Source organism: Anolis carolinensis, chromosome 1, assembly GCF_035594765.1.
Source record: "Anolis carolinensis isolate JA03-04 chromosome 1, rAnoCar3.1.pri, whole genome shotgun sequence".
In the NCBI taxonomy this organism is placed as follows: domain Eukaryota; kingdom Metazoa; phylum Chordata; class Lepidosauria; order Squamata; family Dactyloidae; genus Anolis; species Anolis carolinensis.
Window position 1 is genome coordinate 18,313,877 of NC_085841.1, and position 27,214 is coordinate 18,341,090.

The window sequence follows — 27,214 nt, forward strand, 5'->3', positions numbered from 1 at the left end:
TGGGGACTGCCTGTCTATGATTTGTTGTTGTGTGACGTGGAGTCATTTCTGACCAATGGCAACCCTATGGCAAACTTTTCACTAGTTTTTCTTGTCAAGGTATGTTCAGAAGTTTGCCATTGTCTCCCTCTGAATGTAACAGTGAGTTTCATGGCCGAGTGGTGATTTGAACCCTGGGCTTCAAATTAATCAAATACTCAAACCCCTACATATCATTTGCAGTGCTGCTCAGAAATTCAAACCAAAGGAAAAGTTTCTTCCTTTGGAGGAATGATGTTATTTAAGATATTTCTAAAATTAGACATTTGCATGCATCCATGTACTGTACACTTACAGTAGAGTCTCACTTATCCAACATTCGCTTATCCAACATTCTGGATTATCCAACGCATTTTTGTAGTCAATGTTGTCAATACATCATGATATTTTGGTGCTAAATTCGTACAGTAATCACTACATAGCATTACTGCATACTGAACTACTTTTTCTGTCAAATTTGTTGTATAACATGTTTGGGTGCTTAATTTGTAAAATCATAACCTAATTTGATGTTTAATAGGCTTTTCCTTAATCCCTCCTTATTATCCAACATATTCACTTATCCAACATTCTGCCAGCCCATTTATGTTAAGTGAGACTCTACTGTATCCTGTTTCTATTCAGGCAGAGACAGATGGATAATACTGGATAATACACAATTCTTAAAAGCATGGTAGGTTTGGTCTAAGGAGATCACTGTGACCAACAGATAGATCATAGATGAAGAAATGAGTATGCTTAGGTCCTGTGCAGCCTTCCTCAAAGGTAAGCCTTTCTGAACACAAGAAGGACATGAGTTCTCTTTTGGACACAGCTTCCAGCCCGCCCCCCCCCCACCCACACACACACACACATTTATGCGGACATGATAAAAATGTTTTTTCTGGGTCTTCCAGTGTGACTTTATGGTCAACATCATCCAATCATCCTGGAGGACCTAGAGATTTGTAGACAAGAGCATTTCTTTATGAATATCAAGGTCTTCCAATGTAATTCTATGGTCAGCTTTCAACAAACATTAGAATTTAGAAATTCCTATAAAGGTATGCTGTGCAGTAAAAAATTAGCAATATTTGCATTTTTTTTCACTTCCACTTGCCATCCAATCCTCTGCCATGTAGAAAAAATATAACCAAAGCACTCAACAGATGGCCGTCCAGCCTCTGCTTAAAAACCTCCATCATACTCTGAGGCAGCATATTCTACTGCTGAACAGCTCTTTCTGTCAGGAAGTTCTTCCTAATGTTTAGGTGGAATCTCTTTTCCTTCCAGTTGAATCCATTGTCCTGTGATCTAGTCTCCAGAGGAGCAGAAAACAAGCTTGCCCTCTCCTCAATATGACTTCCTTTCAAATATTTGAACATGGGTATCATGTCCCCTCTCAGCTTTCTTTTCTCTAAGCAGCTCCTCCTAAGGCTTGGCTTCATTTGCTCATTTTGGTCACCCTTCTCTGGACACAATCCATTTTGTCAATATCCTTCTTGATTTGTGGTGTCCAGAACTAGACACAGTAGTCTAGGTGAGGTCTGACCAATGCAGAACCTATGAATGAATTAGAAGAGAAGAGACACAGTACCAGGAAGAGTGTCGTGGAAATAAACATTATTGATACCACAGAAGAGCACAAGGGTTTGTTCCAGAATTTATTAATTACTTGTAAAAAAATCCAGCAAATTTGAAGAAAAGTATGTACAAACATTAGAAAACACGCTGCATTTTACTGTATGCAAGAGCTGTCTAGCAACCAACATTTGCTAGACAGTTCCAAAAAGTTTACATGAAATGGTGTCTAAGCATATATCCAATTATAAGGTATTGCTAGTGTTACAATCGTAACTGTGACAAAGGAATGACACTAATCTGGCCAAACAAGTTCTCCAATTTTAAAATAGTTTACATCCCCCAAAACGGAACACTCTAGGCTCAAAAAAAGTAATCCTCTCACTAAACTACAGGAAAATATAAAACCGAAGTGTCCATATGCCTAGTCTTCAAGACGTTTTTACACCTTTGCTGCATTCATTCTTCTGTTTATTATTACAGCATTTACGAGTTTCTTTCTCTTGGTATTTCATTCAATTCTTTTATCTGCATAGAAAAAATACGTTTTTATTCTTTCTCAAACGTATGTCTTTAGAAAACATTTTAATCACTCAATGGCAATACAATTTAGACAAGTTAAAACCTATGACACATGAATACAACTGTGCACGCCAAGGTAAAACGGGACTGAATGTGCTCTGGGAGAATTCAACCCCAGATTGATTATGATAACCCTTCTGAATCCAATTTGATAACAAAAACTAATGAGCAATGTTTATTTTTGAATGGAATGGCGAGTTTTGAGATGCATGTAGTTCTAATACTAACTTACAAACTATTTTGTTCAGCTTTTCAACTGCTGCTCTAACTAGTACATGAAATAATCAAATGCATATATTATTACAGGAAAAGTTTATCACCCAGGCTTTATGTACCTCTTCTTTTTAAAGAAACCAAGCACTTACCTCAGCCTTCTCATATTTCCCCCTCTTCCTTCTAGTAAAGAACTGTAGTGGAAAAAAATACATTAGGTCAGGTCTTAAAAATTTTTTTAATGTTTGAAAGATCTAAGAAAACATTGATACAATTCACAGGTATTATCTTGATGTCACTGAGGTCACTTAGTGATTACTAACGCTGTTGAACAAATTTACCTTGCTCTCGAAACACTGAAGGGGAAAAAATGAATCACCTTTTATTTGCAAGACATTTGTGTCTACAATAATCCCCGGTTATCTCCATTGAGGGCTAGGAAAGGCTCAAATAAATAAATGGAGAGTTGCTGCCAGTTTATGTAGGTGGCATTGAGTTTGATGCATCAGTGGTGTGTTTGGCATAAAACAAGAGTGCTTTGTCTAGAGAGGAACTGCGAAGGAGCTTGCTGACCCTTCGCTATACTATCTAAAGCTTTAAAAATATTTTTTAGCTGGAATTACTTACACTCAAAGAATGTACCCATTTTAATTTCCATACAAATTCAACTAAAGAACCTACATAATCTTGTATGTAATTTGTGATTTGCCTGTATATAAAATCATTCCCAAGTCCACAAACACACCTAGGCAGCTGCTAGAATAAGTTTTTATTTACTGGAGAGACTGCTATTTATCTCTAATTAACCTAAACTTTATAATATATTTAGGACCAAGCCAGTAAACAATATAACCTGATAAGATTGCCAAACATTGTTTCAAGCTGGATCTCTACCAGGTATGGGCAAGCTTGGTCCCTCCAGGCGTTTTGGATTCCAACTCCCATAATTCCTAACAGCCGTAGGCTGTTAAATCGATGCAGTTTGATACCACATGCAGTTTGAGACCACTTTAACTGCGATAGATCATTGTTATGGAAGCCTGGGATTTGTACTTTGTGAGGCAACAACACCAAACTTTTACAAAACTACAATTCAAATTATTACATTGAGTCATGGCACTTAAAGTGGTGTCGAACTGCATTAATTCTACAGTGTAGATGCCCCCTCAAACATAACATTAATCTACCTTACCACATCACAACCATCATTATGACAGATTCTCTCAGTAGTTTTTTCAGCTCAACCTCGCTGAAAGCTTATTATATTTTAAACAATTTAAATATTAGACACTTTGGCGGTTGTATTTTTTTTTTCATGTCAGGAGCAACCGGAGTTGCTTCTGGAGTGAGAGAATTGGCCGTCTGCAAGGACGTTGCCCAGGGGACGCCCGGATGTTTTGATGTTTTTACCATCCTTGTGGGAGGCTTCTCTCATGTCCCCGCATGGAGCTGGAGCTGATAGAGGGAGCTCATCCACACTCTCCCCAGGTGGGATTCGAACCTGGCAGCTTTCAGGTCAGCAACCCAACCTTCAAGTCACTTAGTCCACTACGTCATCTGGGGGCTCCTGGCGGTTGTATGAAGAATGGGGATAATTTCCAAAGGAAAAGCCAAAAAAAACGTACCAATACAAGAATACCAGCAACTATTGCCAGGACTACAACCACAATTACAGCAATAACTCCAGCTGTCAGGCCTTTCATTGAGAACTCTGGTGGCTTTTCATCAACATAGTAGATTACAGCATCCTTGAGTTTCAGAGTTTGTCCGGCAATCGGAATATCAAGTCTGCCACCTGAGATCATGGGGTCCTCTTTCACCTAAAAGAAAAATATGTATATATATATATTAATTTAACTATTTTTCCAAGTGATATAAACTTTTTAATACATCACTAAATTTACACAAGCCATTGCATTTCATCTTGTTCTAACAAAGCGGCATACTTACATCTTTCTCAAAGTAGTATGCCACGTCTGCTATGTCCACATCTCCAAAAGATTTCTCTGAAGCATTTTGTTTCAAATCAATAAAAATGTAAGGGTCTTTATACTGGAAAGAATAAGGCAGAATGTTACCACCACACAATCCAATCACCTTTTCTTTGACTTTTAATGTTTTTAGAAGTCTTGAGAGTTTAAGTATAATATTCCTTTGAAAACTTCACAGTTCATCACATGCAATTTATGTTTCAGTAAGATGTATAACAGGAGGTAAAGTATCAAGTATCAAAGCTTTTTGGTGTTCCTGATTTGCATGCTTCCCAATGCTTAGCTTTGACAGTGTGCAAATAAATAGAGAACATGAACATGTAATTCAACAGCGCAACAAACAAGAATTCCAGATTTTCAATTATGAAATTAGGACTTGTTACATATTGATGTTTGATGAAGACTCCCGTTACTGGGTGGGGCACATATAGCAAAAAGACTACACATGACTTCTATTTTGCAGCCCCTAAAGCAGGCATGGGCAAACTTGGGCCCTCCAGGTGTTTTGGACTTCAACTCCAACCAGCTGTTAGGAATTGTGAGAGTTGAAGTCCAAAACACATGGAGGGGTCCAAATTTGCCCATGCCTGCCTTAAAGCCAATCCCAGAAGGTTCAGGAATGTCTGGGGTTGCAGTTCCAGAATTCCTCCATGAGAAATTTGGATAGCTGTATCTTGAACATGGGTTAAGGCAAGTTAAAATGTATCTGCCTTCTTTAATTGATTTATCACACAACTGTATTGCTTTCAGCAAGCTCCTGTTATATAAGCCACTTTAATATTTATTTAAATTAGTATAAATAGTTTTTGAAACAGATCTTGATACAGTGAAGTTACATGTTTCTAGCAAGTCTAGCAAGTTCGATCTTGGGGCTCAAAATGATTTCTACACCTGAAAAGTCAATGTTCTCAACCAAAGAGGAAGAATACAAGAATTAGAAGCATTGCCCCTGGACCCACAAGAAGTCCTATTCATACCTCAACATGGATGTGCTTCGGATCCAAACCATAACGCTGTTGGAACGAATTTTTTATTTCCCTGGAAATTAAAAGAACAAGAACATTTACCCTAAAACACATAATTTTAGCATGGTGGTCAATTCTGAAACCCATGTCACCTGCAATCACTATGTCTTTAAGTGATCCAACACATACATGAAATCTTCAGTAATTTTTATTGGCTCCTTAACTCCGGACTCTCCAATCATATCTCTACCTTTTCTTATACTTGACAGAAGTGATAGAGGCTGAGCCAACTCTTTAGTTCACCTATTTTGTGCTATCAATATAAGCTTAACATCTAGGAAAAGGGTTTAAATAGTGGTAACTCAGACAATACAAATATACAAAGTACTAGACTCAGTTCTGCAAATCATTCACTCATTAAGGAGAACCCATTATCAGAATTTTTTATGTTGGAAATCTTTAATACTACAAAAGATATGTTGACTGTGAAGACTATTAAGATTTACCTTTCAAGGGTGGCTTGGTCCACAGGACTACTTCTGTCTTCATGTTTCATTTCCATAATAATAAAACTGAAAAATGAAGTTAAAACAAACCCCAGTGAGTCTATACAGTAATACGGAGCTTAAAGAATACTCATGATATTTATGCACTTTGCAGACAGCTTTACATTGCAAGTCTAAGGATAGGGACCGAATACTCTTGTCTATTGTGAGGCATAGTCACTTTAAGGCAGGCATGGTCAAACTTGGGCCCTCCAGGTGTTTTGGACTTCAACTCCCACAATTCCTAACAACCTTAGGCCCTTTCCTTTTCCCCCTCAGCCGCTTAAGCAGCTGAGGGGGGAAAGGAAAGGGCCTGAGGCTGTTAGGAATTGTGGGAGTTGAAGTCCAAAACACCTGGAGGGCCCAAGTTTGACCATGCCTGGTATATATGGTATTTGGATATTCCCATTTAAAATTGTTTGGTGAAACACACAGGACCAAAGGTATGTTAGATTGCACATGAGAAGACTTACCTTGTCCTTACTACCTCGCTGCATGTCAGGTCCAGATCGCCCTTTTCAGTTCTCCGTACTCCAGCACTGTTCACGCACCAGCAAGTGGTTGTCCCATTGCACTGCTTAGCTTTGAATTTACCACTGTTGTCACATTCCGGGTTATAAATGCCATCGTTATCTATGTATGCTGTTTTTGGTCTTCCCCTTCTGCCACTACCTGTTCCAAACATTTCCGCTTTCATCAACAGGCATTTCGATGTCACTGAAAATGAAAGACCCTTGATATAAATCTCAAGTTTATCAGACATTTCATTTCATTTTAAAATGTATACACATAATAAAGGTGAAAATATGTGTGTGTGTGTGTGGCAGCATTGTCCACTTACACAGACAAGCTCCTGCTTTCATATGGGAACCATTTCATCCTAGATTTCATGTGTTTCTTCCACCACATTTATCCCAGTGTACCTTGGTGTGGAATTTGCATAACCCAGCCCACTGCCTCTCCCATAACCCTTTCCTATTCTTTTCTATGGCACACAGCAAACAGAGGACTTGATCAGCAACTGAACATACTTGAGAGGTTTGGGGAGAATTCACCATGATTTATAGGTACTGGAATGTATAGTTCACCTGCAATCTACGTAAGAGCACTCCGAACTCCAATAACGATGGGCATGGAACTACCTTGGCACACATAGCCCCCATGAGCAGCAAAAAATACTAGAGGTCTTTGGGGAAAATTCACCTTGGTTTGGGGGAGTTATAGTTCACCTACATCAAGACAGCACTGTGAACCCAAACACTGATGGATCTGAACCCAACTTGGCACACATACCTGATATGCCAAAATTTGATTATTTGTGGGGTTTGCAGGGGGGGGGGGGCTGACCTTCCTTTCTGGGAGTTGTGTTCACCCACAACCAGGGAAATTGTGATCTCCACTGATGGACCTGGTCCAAACTTGGCACACAGAATCCCCATGACCAACTCAAGGGGTTTGAGGGAACTGATTCACCATAGTGGGAGTTGTCCCTACAGCCAGAGAGCACACTGAACCCCACTGATGATGAATCCAGAGCAAACTTGCCCAACATAACAAACTTTAAGGACTGATGGAGTTTCTCGGGGTTAACCTGGCATGATGTCAGTTGTAGTTCATCTACAACCTTATGCATTTTGTACAATTATTTACGTTTGTACAATTATTTTTAAAAATGACTTTTTCAAATAACCCGGGCAATGCCAAGTACCCAAGCTAATGTTGAATAAATATAAGTTGTGATGCAGCAACGCATTTCAATTTCATATTCAGAACAGTAAAGCAAGCTCTCTAGGCTTTCTTGTGCTCTTGTACTTACATGTTGAACAGTTCACTGTGGTATTAGACCCAAGAGATTTGCATTGGCAGCTGCTGCCCACTTGAACGCAGTCTGCTGTCCGTTTGTTCTTTTCACATACACATCCCTCTGTAACATTTAAAACCCATCAGTTAAAAAACATTCTTAGTTACCATTTTCAAAAAGACAAACAATAATCATTATATTAGAGGGAGAAACAAAAACGGTATCACAATATCATTTACTGTTACACAAGTTGGAAACAAGTTATTTGTAAAATACCCCCTAAAGCAGAGGATTTTAGTTGAGCTCCCACTATAAGGTAGCACTGAGCTTTTGAGGCCAGTTCCAAAGTAGTTACTACAGTAGAGTCTCACTTATCCAAGCTAAACGGGCCAGCAGAAGCTTGGATAAGTGAATATCTTGGATAATAAGGAGGGATTAAGGAAAAGCCTATTAAACATCAAATTAGGTTATGATTTCACAAATTAAGCACCAAAACTTCATGTTATACAACAAATTTGACAGAAAAAGTAGTTCAATATGCAGTAATGTTATGTTGTAATTACTGTATTTACGAATTTAGCAGCAAAATATCACGATATATTGAAAACATTGACTACAAAAATGGCTTGGATTATCCAGAGGCTTGGATAAGCGAGGCTTGGATAAGTGAGACCCTACTGTATATAAAATTATTTGCACTGTAACAGTGTTGTAAATGTTACCACAATCTTCACTACCTTGACCTGAATCTAACAGAAGCAAGGATATCCAACAGATTTTATATTTTTGCATTACTTTCAGTTATGCACCTGTAAAATAATTTAAAATGATTTTCCATTTGGAGACATAATGTCAGAACTAGCCCTGAAGTATTGCTTCAATTGCAAGATTAATGTCTCCATCCTAAGAACGTCTTTAGTTTTGGAAACTGAGAAAAATTGAACCCCTTTTGGCACATTAATTTAATATTTAATTATTTACAGTATTTCTATATTTCTTCTCATCCCACAAAGGTTTCTGAGGCGATAAACAAATGAAAGCCAATTAAAACAATACCCAAAAAAACACATTGAAATGCACTTTAAAGCAGTCTAAAAACAATAATAGAATCTAGTTCTGAAACAGTTAAACAGCATTTCCAAACACCAAATACCATGCAGAGCAGCAATGTTTTAGCTGCTTACCAGAAGCTTGAAAGAGAAGAGGTCAACCTAACTTCCTTGGAAGTTGCTACAGAGAAAACCCTGTTACATCCACTTACCAATTTAATTTCACTAGGTATTGGGACACACAGCAGAGCCTCCTCTGAAAATCCAAAAATGGTTCATATGGAGAAGGCAGCCTTTCTGATTTCTTAGCCCCAAGTCATTTAGGGCTTTCTAGGTCAACATCAGCATTCTGAATTGATCTCAAAAGCAAATTGGAAGCCAGAGCAGTTCTTGCAGGGCCAGTGTTTTATGGTCTCGATGCAGCTTCCAAGTACTTTTCAGGGGCAGCCCCATGTAGAATAAATTACACCAGTGTAATCAAGACGTAACTAAGGCATGAATCGCTGTAGCAATAGCTGCCTTCCAAAAGAAAGAGTGCAGTTGACACACTGGCCGAAGACAGGCAAAGGCACTCCTGGTCACTCCAGCAACCTGCCCTTTCAAGCAAAGGCACTGGGTACAAGAGCAACTACAAGTTATGAACCTGATTTTTCAGAGTGAGTGCAAGCCCACCCAGAACAGGCTGTAACCAAAAGCCAACATTGGTTTTCCTACTATTCAACAGTATGTATCTAGATTATGCTTAAGTCTACTCGCATATACCACATCTTTTACAATTACCACTACCTCCTTCGTATCAATTGAAAGGGGAGATAGTGTTGGTATCCTCAACATACTCCAAAGCTACAAATGCTCCTGTCAAATTCATGTAGGTGTTGAAAAGCCTAGAGGACAATATCGACCCCTGAGGAGCCCCCGTGCTAATGGCCAAAAGGCTGAACACAACAGTTCCCCAGCATCACTCTTTGGGAACATTCAACCAAGAACTATCAGAAACCACAGCAAAGCAAGTCCTGTATCAGTCAGAGGGCCTAGAGGAATAAAATGGTTGATGGTATCAAATGCTGCTGAAAGATCCAGAAGGATCAATAGGGACTCAATCACCCTGTCCAGCTCTGTTACATCATCTACCAAGGTTGCTTCTGTCCCATCACCAGGCCTGATGTCAATTGGAATGAGTCTAAATTGTACTGCCACCACACCTTCAGTGTGGAGTCCAAGTCAGAATTTAAGCAATTTTCTCTGCAAAGTATTTAACATATTCATTACAATGCTTTTTCAGGGGCTCTTTCTCAGCAGTGTGAGGTCTAGGAAGTAATAGCACTTTAACTGCCTAGAAAAGCTGTGCTGATGAGATGGAGTTGATATTCTCAATGCTGCTAACTAGGTTCTGAAACATCCCTTAAACTGTGTTCACTTGGGTTCATCCTGCCTTTTACTCCACTGTCACTCTAGTAATCTACCTATGTACTTCATTTGCCAGAGCACCCCAAAAAACCAAGGAGGCCATGCTCTGCTCCCAAGTAAAGGTTACTACACTACCGGTAAGACACAACTGCGCCAATTGCCCAAGCCATCTCCCGATTACATATATCAACTAGAGCAGTGGTTCTCAATCTGTGAGTCCCCAGATGATTTGGCCTTCAACTCCCAGAAATCCTAACAGCTGTTAACTGGCTGAGATTTCTGGGAGTTATAGGCCAAAACACCTGGGGCCCCACAGGTTGAGAACCACTGCCTTAGGAGACCTAGGAGCAGGAGTAGGAACTTCATCAAGATGGGCAAAAGTACCTGCCCAGTCCCCACCTTATCTTCCAAATCCCAGCTATTGCCTTGTTTGAGAAAAGTACACATAAAGAGGAACTTCCTGCTCTGTTCTTGTTGAATGCCTCAGCACACAACACCCTCCACAGGTGGAGCAATAGCTATGCTGGGAGGAACCGCTGCAGTTGACGGTTGGGGTTTGGAAGGTGAGAGAGGGCAGGAACCTACTTGACAAAGCCAACCTATTTCCATTTCTGTATATGGCTGTGAAACCTGGACAGTGAAGAAAGCTGTTCGGAAGAAAATTAACACATTTAAATTGTGGTTCTGGAGAGGGGGTTACAGAGAATGTGGACTGTGAAAAAGACATATGAATGAGTGTTACAGCAAACCAAGCCACAACTCTCATCAGAAACCAAGATGACTAAACTGAGACTGTCGTAATTTGGATGTGTAAGGCAACATGACGCACTGGGGGAAAACAACAATGCTTGTAAAGTAGAAGACAGGAGGAAAAGGAGGCGAACTACAGGTATTTTGATTCAGTCCAGGAAGCTACAGCCTTGTTAAAGACATACATGAATCAGCTGAGGACAGGATCTCTTGGAAGGGTCACCATACTTCACCTCTAGGGTGAAATGAAGTATTACCCTCAACACTCAAGTTAATGATCTCTATAGAAGTTCCCATTTTCTAACAAGAAGTATTCCTTTTATCTTCTTTGTGTTCATGACAAGGCAAGTTACCAGCTTGCTGTTGGCCTCTCCGCACCTGAAAAGAAGGCTTCCCTTTTCTTAATAGGAGAGGATATTAGCAAAACCCACACAGCTGGATTTTGCACACTTTTAATCTAGAGGTAGACAACCAGAGCTGCATACAAACAGATTAAATTTAAGCACTTTATGCAATGCAACATACAACTTACAAAAGCAACCTGCCTCCCTTACTTACAACCTATCGGGGAGGGAAAGAGAATAGAAGGCCAGAAAGACAACACCTTCTAATTTTGGTTTTGACCGCACTCCACTGCCAACTGACTCAATTTTGTGACCAAAACCACAAAGGCCATGCTAGACATTTTTCTCCCTGTGAAGTCTCAAAAGGAGCTACTGGGTTTCTTTGTGTCTTTCAGAATTAAAACATATCTATCACTTCGTATACCTATCACACCTCAAAGTTACTCCTGGGGAAATGCAAGTATTGGGAGAGGGGAAGAGCCCCCCCCCCCCATCCCCATTCAACTCAATTGACACCAAGGGATGAATGCAAAACAATCTGCCTGCTCTTTTGTCTTTCAGGCACTCCCTTTCAGAAGCAGGATGTAGGCAGTGCTGACAACCTATATATTCACACAGGCCAATTCGATTGTCTGCAATGTGTGGGGAGGGAACAAAGTTAAAGCAATCTTTATGTTGCAGCCACAATTACATAATGCTTCGAGGAAGTATAGGCTCATCAGATATATTTTAAAGGCACTTCCTCTTTGGGAGTCCACAGGAGGAACCTCCTAGCCTCAACCTTTGCAACTGGGAGAAAAAGTCCCTATCCAAAGAAAGGCTCCCTGGAAAGAAAATTGGTTCCAAAGGCCATGTTAGTCTATTCTCTTTATTTAGTCAACCAAAAGATGATAAAATTTATGCACAGAGTAGAGCGCCTCTCCTTGGCTATGAATGTGAGTCAAAAAAGCACAAAGACATTGTGTTGTCGAAGGCTATCATGGCCGGAATAATGAGTTGCTGTGAGATTTCTGGGCTGTGTGGCCATATTTCAGAAGCATTCTCCCCTGAAGTTGCGCCCACATCTATGGCAGACATCCACAGTTTGTGAGATCTGTTGCAAACTAGGCAAGTGAGGTTTATATATCTGTGGAAAGTCCATGTTGGGAGGAAGAACTCCTGTCTGTTGGAGACAAGTGTGAATGTTGCAAATGGCCAGCTTGACTAGTATTTAATGGCCTTGCAGATTCAAGCCTGTCTACTTCTTGCCTGCGGGAATCCTTTGTTAGGGCCAGCTAACACCTCCCAACAAAGGATTCCTCCAGGCAGGAAGCAGTCAGGCTTTGAAGCTGCAAGGCTATTCAATGCTAATCAAGCTGGCCGGTTGCAATATTCACACTTGATTCAAACACACAAGAGTTCTTTCTCCCACCCTGGACCTTCCACAGATACATAGAACCCACTTGCCTAGTTTCCAAGAGACCTCACAATCTATGAGGATGCCTCCCATAGATGTGGGCGAAACATTGAAAGAAAATGCTTCTGGAACATGGCCCATGTTTTTTATAGTCAAATGTTTTTAATGCATTGTGATGTTTTGCCGCTAAATTCGTAAATACACTAATTACTACATAATGTTACTGTGTACTGAACTGCCTTTTCAGTCAATTTGTTGTAAAATATGATGTTTTGGCACTTGATTTGTAAAATCATAACATAATTTGGCATTTAATAGGCTTTTCCTTAATCCCTCTTTATTATCCAACGTTTTCACTAATCCAACATTCTGCCGGCCCGTTTAGGTTGAATAAGCGAGACTCTACTGTACCTACAAAGCATACAACGAATCTAAGAGTGTTGTCGAAGGCTTTCATGGCTGGGATCACAGGGTTGTTGTATGTTTTCCGGGCTATATGGTCATGTTCCAGAAGTATTCTCTCCTGACGTTTCGCCCACGTTTATGAGACATGACCATATAGCCCAGAAAACATACAACCCCAAATCTAAGACCCCTTCCACACAGTTGTATAAAATCCACATTGGACTGGATTATATGGCAGTGTGGACTCAGATAACCCAGTTCAAAGCAAATATTGTGGATTATCCACCTTGATATTCTGGGTTATATGATTGTGCAGAAGGGCCCTAGGACATTTTGTGTTTAAGACGAGAAGAAAGAGATATCTTTAGCTGGGGATCCAACAGGCCAGGGTTTATCAGAGCTCACATAAAATCACATAATTTAATATCGGTACTAGTGACTAATTTAGGATATCTTTCCAATGTTTATTGGAAGACGTATTATTATTGGCTGAGCATTTGCTGTTAGTTAATCAGATCAAATTTACCAAATAGTCACTGCTGAATGTTTTTTATGTTGACTGTTTTTATATTGTGGAATGATATTTTAAATTTTAAGTCGCTCGGAGCACTTTGGTGGAAAGCGACTAATTAAGAAATAAAGTGAAGCTCCTTAGAAGCCAAAGGTTTCAGCAAGATTATTATCTGAGGTCATAGAGAATTCTTTTCTAATTGTAGAGATAATAATTTTTATGCAAGAAAGCCCATACAATTATTTCATGATGTGAAAAACTTCAAAAGAAAGGCTGTGCCTATGGATTTTGCTTGGTTTTTGAACTCCTCGTGAAATCATATATACAGTATTGATGCCTTTTCAATTATTTAAGAATGTCCTAGAAAAGGTGAGATAGACAACACCTATTCCCAAGGATGTGTACACAAAAGTCTATATCAGGGGTCCCCAAACTAAGGCCCGGGGGCTACATGCGGCCCTCCAAGGTCATTTACCTGGCCCCTGCCCTCAGTTTTATAATAAAATGTGTTGTATAATAATATTATAATGTAATACAATATAACACTAATAATAATACCATATAATAATATTAATTATATATTATATATTACTAATAATATTACTAATAATATTACAGTATAGTGGTATAGTTCAATATAGTAATATATAATGCTAATAGTGTGCTATGCTAATAATATAATATATTGTATTGGATATATAAATTGTAAGCCAGCCCTTTGGGGTGAGAAGGGTAGGATACAAATGTAGTAAAAAAATATAGTAAATAAATAAATAATTTTAGACTTAGGCTCGCCCAAAGTCTGAAATGACTTGAAGGCACGCAACAACAACAACAATCCTAATTAACTTGACTATCTCATTGACCAGAAGCAGGCCCACACTTCCCATTGAAATCCTGATAAATGTATGTTGGTTAAAATTGTTTTTATTTTTAAATATTGTATTACTCTTTCATTGTTCTTTAATTGTTGTTGTTTTTGCACTACAAATAAGACAAGTGCAGTGTGCACAGGAATTTGTTCAGTTTTTTTTTCTTTCAAATGATAATTCGGCCCTTCAACAGTCTGAAGGATTGTGGACTGGCCCTCTGCTTAAAAAGTTTGGGGACCCCTGGTCTATATGGTTCAACAGGGTGCAAGGAGTACAACAAAGGATACACAAGGCCTGGGCAAACTTGGGCCTTCTCATCAGGTGTTTTGGATTACAACTCCCACCATCCCTAACAGCCTCAGGCCCTTTCCTTTTGCCCCTCAGCCGCTTAAGCTGAGGCTGTTAGGAATGGTGGGAGTTGCAATCCAAAACACCTGGAGAGAAGGCCCAAGTTTGCCCAGGCCTGATCAACACTGTAACTGCCATGGCTCAATGCTATCAAATCCTGGAAGGTTGCAATTATACAAGGCCTTCTCTGCCAAAGCATGCTGGCGCCTCACCAAACTACAACTCCCACCATCCCATACTAATGAGTCACGTCGGTTAAAGTGGTGCCAAACTGCATGCATTCCATGGCTTCGATGATGAAGCCCGGTGGCAGAGTTGTTTGCAGGAGAAACTGCTTTGCAGGGCGTTTCCCTCATGAGGCCTCAAGGCAGAGCCTCGGCGGCCATTTCCCCAGACTTCTGTGAGAAGAAAAAGCCACACTGATCCCCCAGGAAGGGCCTATGAAGACAAAGGCCTAAAAAGGGCCTACACAGCCCCTGAAGACAAAGGCCTGTCTCCAGTGAACATTTAAAACCCTTTCAAACTGGTACTGAAGGACAGGATTACATAGGAAATTCCAGAATCCACAGCCATATAACCCAGAATAGCAAGGCAGAAAATCCCACAATATCATACTTCGAACTGGCTTACCTGAGCCCACACTGCCATATATTCCAGTTCAAGGATTTTATTCAGCTGTGTGGAAGGGACCCAAGAATCAAGGATTTGTGATCACACAAATCCCAGAGACCTGAAACTTTGAAAGCTAGTTCTGAACTGCATTAAACGGCCAGTGTAGATGAAACTCGCCTTTTGAGGCCTATTCACCCCCCAAAATGGCGCCATTTTGTACCCAAGGCCACCATCCCTGCAAATTAAATTAGGCTTCCGAACCATATGAACTCTTCAAAGCCTCCCTTGAGATATAAATTTAGGATTTTCAGCCACTTTAGTGGATCTACAACCCTCCTCCATACACAAATGTCTCCATGGCAGCTGAAGTGGGATAAAAGCATTACAACAAGTGGGTACAACATGTCCCAAGGCATCTCCGAGTTCTCTTATATGTATCGTCGAAGGCCTTCATGGTCAGAATCACTGGGTTGCTGTGAGTCTTTCAGGCTGGATGGCCATGTACCATTTCTGGAACATGGCCATACAGCCCGAAAGACTCACAACAACACATTACTCATATGGTTTTGAGTCTATTTGAGGAGGAGAAGGTATAACAATAATAATAATCCACCTTCCTCTCCTCAAAGAGACTGAAAACCATACAAGAGAACTCAGAGAGGCCCTGGGGCCCATTACGAAATGATGTTTATAACCCAGGAACAAAAATAGTGTTACATAGTGTTATAATAATAACAACAACACTACTATGTAATATGATTTTTGTTCCTGTGTTATGAACATCATTTCCCAATTGGTTCTATCATTTAAACAAACATGGGAAAATCAGGACAGTAAATAAAATCAGGACAGTAAATAAAGACCACCACTCAAAAACTGGGGAATTCCAAATAAGAAACAATCGGGGCCAGCTAATTGCCTCCCAACAAAGGATTTGCCCAGGCAGGAAGCAGCCAGGCTTTGAAGCTGCAAGGCCATTCAATGCTAATCAAGGTGGCCAATTACAATATTCACACTTGCCTCAAACAGACAAGAGTTCTTTCTCACACCCTGGACATTATTCCACAGATATATAAACCCCACTTGCCTAGTTTCCAACAAACCTCACAACCTCTGAGGATGCCTGCCATAAACGTCAGGAGAGAATGCTTTTGGAACATGGCCATATAGCCCAGAAAACTCACACAGGAGAACTTAGAGATGCCCTGAGACCAATTAGGAAATGATGCTTATAGCCCAGGCACAAAAATCGTGTTACATAGTGTTATTACCATTACTATTATTTATTTAATTTATCGTGTCAGAAGCAAGTTGACACTATAAATAAATAACACTAGTCGTAATAATACTATGTAACACGATTTTTGTTCCTGGGTTATTATTAATTTATTTATTTGCCGTGTCAAAAGCAAATTGACATGATACATAAATTATTATTCATAATAATAACACTATAAAACAATATTTGTTCCTGGGTCATAAGCCTCACTTCCTAACTGGTTCTATCATTAAAAAAGGGGTTTATCAAACTGCAATGAATATCTCATAGTGTCTCAACCAATCCGACATTTACTTTGCGGCAGCCACAAAAACAAGGTTTTCTGGAGTTTAGTACTACTCATCCAAGATTCGCTTATCCAACATTCTGGATTATCCAACGCATTTTTGTAGTCAATGTTTTCAATATATTGTGATATTTTGGTGCTTAATTCGTAAATACAGTAATTACTACGTAGCATTATTGCATATTGAACTACTTTTTCTGTCAAATTTGTTGTATAACATGATGTTTTGGTGCTTAATTTGTAAAACCATAACCTAATTTGATGTTTAATAGGCTTTTCCTTAATCCCTCCTTATTATCGAACATATTTGCTTATCCAACATTCTGCCGGCCCGTTTATGTTGGATAAGTAAGACTCTACTGTACTATGTAACACGATTTTTGTTCCTGGATCATTATTATTATTAATGTTAATATATTTATTTACCGGGTCAAAAGCAAACTGACATGATAAATTATTAATTATAACATGTAACACAATTTTTGTTCCTGGGTCATAAGCCTTATTTCCTAACTGGTTCTTTCATTTTAAAAAAATGGAAAGGGTTTATCAAACTGCAATGAATATTTCATAGTGTCGTAACCAATCCGACATACAGTTTGTGGCAGTCACAAAAACAAGTTTTCTGGAGTTTAGTATTAATTACTTTCAATGCGAATCCATCGCACAATTAAGCAGGAAAGAACATTTTCAAACCAGGAACAGAAAATATTTCACATTTTGTTCCATAGTGTAGTCTTATCCTCACACGGGGCTGACCACTGAAATAAAACTCAGCAGCACAATCATAACCTTTTATTTATTTTATTATTATTATTATTTTAGAAAATATAACAGACAATCATGAAAAACATGAAGTAAAGCATAACCCTAACCTTGTTGTTTGGCAAGGCCTTTGGCCTTCTCTGCCAAAGAGTGCCTCCCCCAAACTACAAACTCCAAGGACTTCATTTAACATTGGGCTATTGTGCAGATACCTTTCTCTCCCACTTTCCTCACTCACTCACTCACCTTGGCAAGAAACAGTGGCAGCGAGAAGCAGCAGCAAAGCAACCCCAGGAAGGAACTCCATCGCGCGTGGATTTGGGGAGGAAAAAAAGGCTGAACTGAAGAGCCAAGTCGAGGAACTATTTCTCTCTCTTTCTCTTTCTCTCTCAGGCTTGGAGGCTTCCTTCTCCTTCGGTGGAGCTGCTGGACTGGTTCCACAGGTAAGCCCAGCCCCTGGCTTTCTCCTCCGCCGGCCTCGCCCTCTTCTCCCTCCTTCTGCTCAGGTTACAAGGGCGGCCCTTCCTCCTTGCCTCCCTTTCTTTCTTCCTTCTTTCCTTCCCAGCTCCAGCTTGGTTTCCCCCAGCGCTGGCTCCTTATACCTGGCCTCCGCCCCACCTGAGCGAAACTGGGAGCGGCCTGGTCCCCGAGGCGGCGCTTGGGAGACTCACCTGCCGCCATATATGGCCTTTCCTGAGAGATGGCGCAGGTGGGGAAAGTCAGAGAGGGAAACTGGTGTTTTCAACTTTATGGTTCTTTTTAAGGCAAGCAGGGGCAAACATGGGCCGTCTAGGTGTTTTGGACTTCAACTCCCATCATTCCTAACAGCCTCAGGCCCCTTCCTTTTCCCCCTCAGCCGCTTAAGCGGCTGAGGGGGAAAAGGAAAGGGCCTGAGGCTGTTAGGAATGATGGGAGTTGGAGTCCAAAACACCTGGATGGCCCAAGTTTGCCCATGCTTGCGTTATACTATCCTTCCCTTTATCCCAGGGTCTCATCCCAGACTATCCACCTTAAACTGAAATACAGTAGAGTCTCACTTATCCAACGTAAACGGGCCGGCAGAAGCTTGGATAAGTGAATATCTTGGATAATAAGGAGGGATTAAGGAAAAGTCTATTAAACATCAAATTAGGATATGATTTTACAAATTAAGCACCAAAACTTCATGTAATACAACAAATTTGACAGAAAAAGTAGTTCAATATGCAGTAATGCTACGTAGTAATTACTGTATTTACGAATTTAGCACCAAAATATCATGATATATTGAAAACACTGACTACAAAAATGGCTTGGATTATCCAGAGGCTTGGATAAGCGAGGCTTGGATAAGTGAGACTCTATACTGTATGTGGTTGGCTGTGTGTATTCGTATATAATATATATGCTTCATATCACCTGTCAACTTCTGGCAGCCCCTTGAATTTCATAGTGTTTTCCTAGGCAAGGAATATTCAGAGTTGACACTCTCATTGATGTTTTTGCTTGAATAGAAGTTTCCTAGATTCCTGGTGGACTCTGTTTCTCTAGTCCACATGTGTCAAATGCAAGGCCCACGGGCCAAATCCAGCTCACCATGTCATTCTGTATGTCCCCATCCAGATGCTAGACTACAACTCTTGTCTTCCTCATCGTCCAGCATCATGCCAAGAGTTGATGGGAGGTGTGACACAGCAACATCTGAAAGGCTGCAGTTCGTTCTGTTTACTCAGGATAGTGGGATTTGAATTGAGATACAAGTCTTGTGGATATGATGTCTTATGTTAAAATGCCCTTTTCCCCAACCTCAGAGCCACAAGTGCTGTTGGGATGCAAGTCCCATTATCCCCAGTCCACTGGTGGATAATCAAAAGTGATGGGAATTGTCCTTCAGTGACATCTGGGGACCCAAACTAGGTAAAACCTAAACAGCACCACTCCCTATAAAAATATAATTAGCCCTCTGTTTCCACAGATTCTCCATTAATGCATTTAACAGCCCTTTGAAGGCAACCATAAGGCTGATGTGACCCTCAATGAAAATGAGGTTGACACTCCTGCTCTAGTCAGTGGCAGGTGCTGTTGTGTCCTTTCCCTAACACTTGCAGGTTCTACACTGTAGAATTAATGCAGTTTGACACCATTTTAATTGTCATGGAATAATGGCAGTTGTGGTTTTCCAACAGCCAAAGACTGCTGATGTCTTATCAAACTACAACTCCTGAGATTCCATAGCACTGAGCCATGGCAGTTCAAGTGGTGTCAAACTGCATTAATTCTACAGTGTAGGTGCACCCTTAGACAACAGGTGCTTGGAGTAGGAGAAGGCAAGCTGTTTACAGTTGCTTTATTTCTGGTTGGTGATTAGGTTTGGATTATTCTTTGGTCTTTATGTACTCAGATTGGCAGGAAGAAAGCAGATACAAACGCCCCCTCAGCCCTTGTTCCCTTTGTCAGAGACAAAGACCAGGAATTCCTCTCCTTTTTTATGCAATTCCACACAAAATCAATTATCATATCCTTTCCATCTGTATTTAAGATAAATACTTATAGTCTGGGTACATAAACATTAGTGAGGTTGTAAAGCACCTATTACTCTGTAAAATGCTGCAAAAATTAGAGTAGTACTAAAGATGAATATAGTACAAATTTGTCATTTTGCCTTGTCCCTCTGTTTGTGCCACTGGCAAGTATTTCACAGAATTCAGTGAAACAAAAATATAGGGTTACTGTGAGTTTTCTGGGCTGTATGGCCATGTTCCAGAAGCATTTTCTCCTGACGTTTCACCCACATCTATGGCAGGCATCCTCAGAGGTGGTGAGGTCTGTTGGAAACTAGGCAGGTGGGCTTTATAGATCTGTGGAATGTCCAGGTTTAGAGAAAGAAGTCTTGTCTGTTTGAGGCAAGTGTGAATGTTGCAGTTGGCTACCTTAATTAACATTGAATGGGCTTTCAGCTTCAAACCCTGGCTACTTCCTACCTGGGAGAGTCATATGTTAGATGCCTACCATAGATGTGGGCAAAACATCAGGAGAGAATGCTTCTGGAACATGGCCATACAGCCCAGAAAACTCACAGCACCCCAGTGATTCCGGCCATGAAAGCCTTCGATAACACATGGAACAAAAATAGTTTTCAGGCACTTGCCACTCCTGGAAAAAATGGATTTTCTCACATTCACGACGACACTATTCTATAAACGTATATAAGAATACACCCTTCTATTCAGTTCAATTAATCCAAAATAGCTACCTCCTACATATTCAGCATCCGTAAGCAGTCACAGATGGGAATGATTACTCCACCTGTAAGTATACAGTGAAAAGTAGATGGGAAAAACCAATTTTACCAGGGTGGACCTTAGCAAATTGCCTATGTTTCATTTATGTTTGAAGATACATGGCCAAATACTTCTTATTTACTTTCATTTTACCTCCTCTTTTATCCCTTTTTAATTTTTCTTCTCATTTTCTTTCTTTTTGCACAAGTGACTATTAATATGTAAGAATGAGGAGACAGAAAGGGTTCCAGAAGAAATGCATTATTGTTACTAAGAGAAAAACAAAGCCAATGCATGTTTAGATACTTTGGAGTAAATATTTGCTTCCAGTTGTTATTATGTGCCTTCAAATAGATTTCAACCTAATGAAAGGGTTTTCCTGGCATGATTTGCTCATAGGTGGGTTTGACTTTCTCTCCCTTTGAGGCTGAGAGAGTGTGACTCACCTCCCAGTGGGTTTTATGGCAAAGCAGAGATTCGATAGCTAGCTTCCAGAACTTTAATGCAATGCTCAAACCTCTACACCAGACATGGGCAAACTTGGGCCTTCCAGGTGTTTTGGACTTCAACTCCCACCATTCCTAACAGCTGCAGCTTAAGCAGGCCGAGGGAGAAAAGGAAAGGGCCTGAGGCTGTTAGGAATGATGGGAGTTGGAGTCCAAAACACCTGGATGGCCCAAGTTTGCCCCTGCTTGCGTTATACTATCCTTCCCTTTATCCCAGGGTCTCATCCCAGACTATCCAACTTAAACTGAAATACAGTAGAGTCTCACTTATCCAACGTAAACGGGCCGGCAGAAGCTTGGATAAGTGAATATCTTGGATAATAAGGAGGGATTAAGGAAAAGTCTATTAAACATCAAATTAGGATATGATTTTACAAATTAAGCACCAAAACTTCATGTAATACAACAAATTTGACAGAAAAAGTAGTTCAATATGCAGTAATGCTACGTAGTAATTACTGTATTTACGAATTTAGCACCAAAATATCATGATATATTGAAAACACTGACTACAAAAATGGCTTGGATTATCCAGAGGCTTGGATAAGCGAGGCTTGGATAAGTGAGACTCTATACTGTATGTGGTTGGCTGTGTGTATTCGTATATAATATATATGCTTCATATCACCTGTCAACTTCTGGCAGCCCCTTGAATTTCATAGTGTTTTCCTAGGCAAGGAATATTCAGAGTTGACACTCTCATTGATGTTTTTGCTTGAATAGAAGTTTCCTAGATTCCTGGTGGACTCTGTTTCTCTAGTCCACATGTGTCAAATGCAAGGCCCACGGGCCAAATCCAGCTCACCATGTCATTCTGTATGTCCCCATCCAGATGCTAGACTACAACTCTTGTCTTCCTCATCGTCCAGCATCATGCCAAGAGTTGATGGGAGGTGTGACACAGCAACATCTGAAAGGCTGCAGTTCGTTCTGTTTACTCAGGATAGTGGGATTTGAATTGAGATACAAGTCTTGTGGATATGATGTCTTATGTTAAAATGCCCTTTTCCCCAACCTCAGAGCCACAAGTGCTGTTGGGATGCAAGTCCCATTATCCCCAGTCCACTGGTGGATAATCAAAAGTGATGGGAATTGTCCTTCAGTGACATCTGGGGACCCAAACTAGGTAAAACCTAAACAGCACCACTCCCTATAAAAATATAATTAGCCCTCTGTTTCCACAGATTCTCCATTAATGCATTTAACAGCCCTTTGAAGGCAACCATAAGGCTGATGTGACCCTCAATGAAAATGAGGTTGACACTCCTGCTCTAGTCAGTGGCAGGTGCTGTTGTGTCCTTTCCCTAACACTTGCAGGTTCTACACTGTAGAATTAATGCAGTTTGACACCATTTTAATTGTCATGGAATAATGGCAGTTGTGGTTTTCCAACAGCCAAAGACTGCTGATGTCTTATCAAACTACAACTCCTGAGATTCCATAGCACTGAGCCATGGCAGTTCAAGTGGTGTCAAACTGCATTAATTCTACAGTGTAGGTGCACCCTTAGACAACAGGTGCTTGGAGTAGGAGAAGGCAAGCTGTTTACAGTTGCTTTATTTCTGGTTGGTGATTAGGTTTGGATTATTCTTTGGTCTTTATGTACTCAGATTGGCAGGAAGAAAGCAGATACAAACGCCCCCTCAGCCCTTGTTCCCTTTGTCAGAGACAAAGACCAGGAATTCCTCTCCTTTTTTATGCAATTCCACACAAAATCAATTATCATATCCTTTCCATCTGTATTTAAGATAAATACTTATAGTCTGGGTACATAAACATTAGTGAGGTTGTAAAGCACCTATTACTCTGTAAAATGCTGCAAAAATTAGAGTAGTACTAAAGATGAATATAGTACAAATTTGTCATTTTGCCTTGTCCCTCTGTTTGTGCCACTGGCAAGTATTTCACAGAATTCAGTGAAACAAAAATATAGGGTTACTGTGAGTTTTCTGGGCTGTATGGCCATGTTCCAGAAGCATTTTCTCCTGACGTTTCACCCACATCTATGGCAGGCATCCTCAGAGGTGGTGAGGTCTGTTGGAAACTAGGCAGGTGGGCTTTATAGATCTGTGGAATGTCCAGGTTTAGAGAAAGAAGTCTTGTCTGTTTGAGGCAAGTGTGAATGTTGCAGTTGGCTACCTTAATTAACATTGAATGGGCTTTCAGCTTCAAACCCTGGCTACTTCCTACCTGGGAGAGTCATATGTTAGATGCCTACCATAGATGTGGGCAAAACATCAGGAGAGAATGCTTCTGGAACATGGCCATACAGCCCAGAAAACTCACAGCACCCCAGTGATTCCGGCCATGAAAGCCTTCGATAACACATGGAACAAAAATAGTTTTCAGGCACTTGCCACTCCTGGAAAAAATGGATTTTCTCACATTCACGACGACACTATTCTATAAACGTATATAAGAATACACCCTTCTATTCAGTTCAATTAATCCAAAATAGCTACCTCCTACATATTCAGCATCCGTAAGCAGTCACAGATGGGAATGATTACTCCACCTGTAAGTATACAGTGAAAAGTAGATGGGAAAAACCAATTTTACCAGGGTGGACCTTAGCAAATTGCCTATGTTTCATTTATGTTTGAAGATACATGGCCAAATACTTCTTATTTACTTTCATTTTACCTCCTCTTTTATCCCTTTTTAATTTTTCTTCTCATTTTCTTTCTTTTTGCACAAGTGACTATTAATATGTAAGAATGAGGAGACAGAAAGGGTTCCAGAAGAAATGCATTATTGTTACTAAGAGAAAAACAAAGCCAATGCATGTTTAGATACTTTGGAGTAAATATTTGCTTCCAGTTGTTATTATGTGCCTTCAAATAGATTTCAACCTAATGAAAGGGTTTTCCTGGCATGATTTGCTCATAGGTGGGTTTGACTTTCTCTCCCTTTGAGGCTGAGAGAGTGTGACTCACCTCCCAGTGGGTTTTATGGCAAAGCAGAGATTCGATAGCTAGCTTCCAGAACTTTAATGCAATGCTCAAACCTCTACACCAGACATGGGCAAACTTGGGCCTTCCAGGTGTTTTGGACTTCAACTCCCACCATTCCTAACAGCTGCAGCTTAAGCAGGCCGAGGGAGAAAAGGAAAGGGCCTGAGGCTGTTAGGAATTGTGGGAGTTGAAGTCCAAAGCACCTGGAGGACCCAAGTTTGCCCATGCCTGCTCTACACCATGCTGACTTTCTAATTATCATGAACTAATCTGAAGATGGATACAGGGGTTAGCAATGAATCTCTATTAAGTAAAAGTTGTTTATGAGCTCCATACCTGCTCTAGTTTAACTTTCATAGGGTTGCCTTAGGTGTTTAAGTGCACAAAAAGATGTATAATTCTCCAAACCACAGCAGACAAGAGTATCCAAGTGTTAAGAAACAGGCAGGGCTTTTTCAGAGTTCAGCACATTGTTTTCGTACAGGACCTAAGGGCATTCTGAACAGGAAAGGGAGAGAAGAGGCAGAAAGGGAGATCCAGAAGATAAAAGCCAAAGAGGTAAAGCAATACAAAAGAGAAGCAAAGTGCAAGGGTGGATGCTGGGAGGGGAGGAGTATAATTCAGTGTCACGTCACCGAGACAAGCCACACATGATGCTTTTGCTAGACAGAGGAAACTGTTACTCATTGGTTTTATATGCAGTTGGTGGTAGAAAGATCTCTTGCTTTTCGATGACACATTTTCTCAGAGCCTTTGGTAATCTCTCTCTTGTTCATGACGTAGTGCTCAGCTTCCCCAGCACCTCTAGTGCTCTGATCTTGGTTGGTTAGCTCAACCTGAACTATATTATTATTATTATTGATACACAACAAGATGAGTACACAGCAAACAAGATCACTATGCTACCTGTTGTATTGGATTACATGTTGGACACTTTCCAAGTGTCTAGGACTATGTGATGTATCGGCAAATAATTCATGCCGATCCTAGTAGAGTAGCCTTTTGCAGCTGACAGATGGTAATTTTGTCAGCGACTATGGTTTTCAAGTGCTGGCCAAGATCTTTAGGCACTGCGCCCAATGTGCCGATCACCATTGGGACCACCTTTACTGGCTTGTGCCAGGGTCTTTGCAGTTCAATCTTTAAATCCTCGTATCGTGTCAGCTTTTCCAGTTGCTTCTCATCAATCCCTTTGTCGCCCAGGATTACAACATTGACGATCCATACTTTGTTGTTCAATACGATCGTGAGGTCAAGTATTGTGCTCCAAAACTCTTGTCAGTCTGGATTCTGACAAGAGTAGTTTAACATGTTCATTTTCTATAACTTTTTCAGGCTAATGATCCCACCAGTTCTTTGTCACAGGCAGATGATATTTGTGGCACAAGTTCCAATGGATCAGTATTATGCCTCTGCTTGTAGTCCGTCTGGGCATTCTTCTTGCAGCAGCTGAGGATGTGATCCATCATTTCATCTGCTTCCTTGCAAAGTCTACACTTGGAATCTAGTCAACCTTTCAATTCTGGCTTTGATGGCATTTGTTCTAATTGCTTGTTCTTGGTCTGCAAGAATCAGGCCCTCTGTCTCCTTTTTCAAAATTCCATTTGTGAGCCACATCCATGTTTTTCCTTGTCAATTATTATTATTATTATTATTATTATTATTATTATTATTATTATTATTATTATTATTATTATTATTATTATTTCTCACCCTCCTCTCCCTACAGCTATATGAACTGCAACCAACCTTAAAGACATAAAAACATCAACATTAGAGATGTATTAATATGTTTTAATTATAATTCAAGAATCCAAGCCCACTTTTGTTAATAACACCCCCCCCCCCCATTGTTCTTGGTGTCTTGGTTTTTAGGCCTGTTCATGGGGTAATTTGGGACATTGTTTCAGAAACTTGCATGGAATAAACCACATCACCTCTAGTTTCTTAGATATAGTTATCATGATTTCCTATGGGCAAGTAGATGAGTGGTATATGTCATATGTTCAGTATCTCAAAAACTAGAGCTGATAGGGGAAAAGCGATGCTATTTTTAGAATCAAAAGGACAAATATGCCCCAAAATAGGACTAACATCTGAGGCACCAAAATGTGTGTTAGCCAATGCAATCATTACTATCATTTGCAAACTGTGACAAATCTGTCTCAATTTAGGATTCTTTCAAGGTAAGTCTTATTTACATGGCAGCTATCAATTGGATTTAATGTATGTCTGCTTGTTGTTATCATATACCTTTAAATTTATGACTTATGATGACCCTAAGGCAGTGGTTCCCAACCTGTAGTCCATGGACCACTAGTGGTCCCCAAGAACTAAAATATGGTCCACAACCTCACTGTTACTACACCATTGCAACTAGAGCAACTGGTCTCATGAAACCATCTTAAGGTGGTGAGGCAACAGGAATGTCAGGAGGGGAGAGGCTGACTACCCATGAAAGGCGCAACAACAAGCCTCCTGACTGCTGCTTCTCCTCCTTCTCCTTCCCGCTGAGTGGAGCCGTTCTATGTGGTGCATGGAAGTGGGGACACCTTGGTGTCTTCGTTTTTCGGCTTGTTCCTGGGGTTATTTGGGGTGCTGATTCAGAAAATTGCATTGGATAGACCACAACAGCTCTAAATTATTAAATATGGTTTTCTGTGGGCGAGCAGATGGTGACTAATGGGTGGCATATACTTTGTATGAGAAGCTAGAGCTGATGTGGTCTATCCAATGCAATTTTCTGAATCAGCTCCCCATAAAAACAAAACTAA

At 40.3% G+C, this 27,214-nt stretch overlaps 1 protein-coding gene across 1 annotated transcript; it reads right to left on the reverse strand.

The window, feature by feature from the left end:
- Positions 1–1,669: 1,669 nt before the first annotated feature.
- On the reverse strand, positions 1,670–18,367 carry epcam (epithelial cell adhesion molecule). The gene is made up of 9 exons (XM_062970478.1): positions 17,967–18,367; positions 7,712–7,819; positions 6,369–6,612; positions 5,857–5,922; positions 5,363–5,423; positions 4,345–4,446; positions 4,020–4,214; positions 2,547–2,588; positions 1,670–2,127 (listed from the first exon to the last, which is right to left on the reverse strand). Exons 1-9 carry the CDS (start codon positions 18,025–18,027, stop codon positions 2,086–2,088), a joined length of 921 nt encoding a protein of 306 aa, XP_062826548.1. The 5' UTR covers positions 18,028–18,367; the 3' UTR covers positions 1,670–2,085.
- Positions 18,368–27,214: the final 8,847 nt, after the last annotated feature.

Coding starts and splice junctions, on each gene's coding strand:
- epcam (XM_062970478.1), bottom strand. CDS start 18,027: ATGGAGTTCCTTCCTGGGGTTGCTTTGCTGCTGCTTCTCGCTGCCACT. Junction 5,923..6,368: donor AGCGAGGTAGTAAGGACAAG/GTAAGTCTTCTC, acceptor TTCATTTTTCAG/TTTTATTATTATGGAAATGA. Junction 2,128..2,546: donor GGAAATATGAGAAGGCTGAG/GTAAGTGCTTGG, acceptor TTTTCTATGCAG/ATAAAAGAATTGAATGAAAT.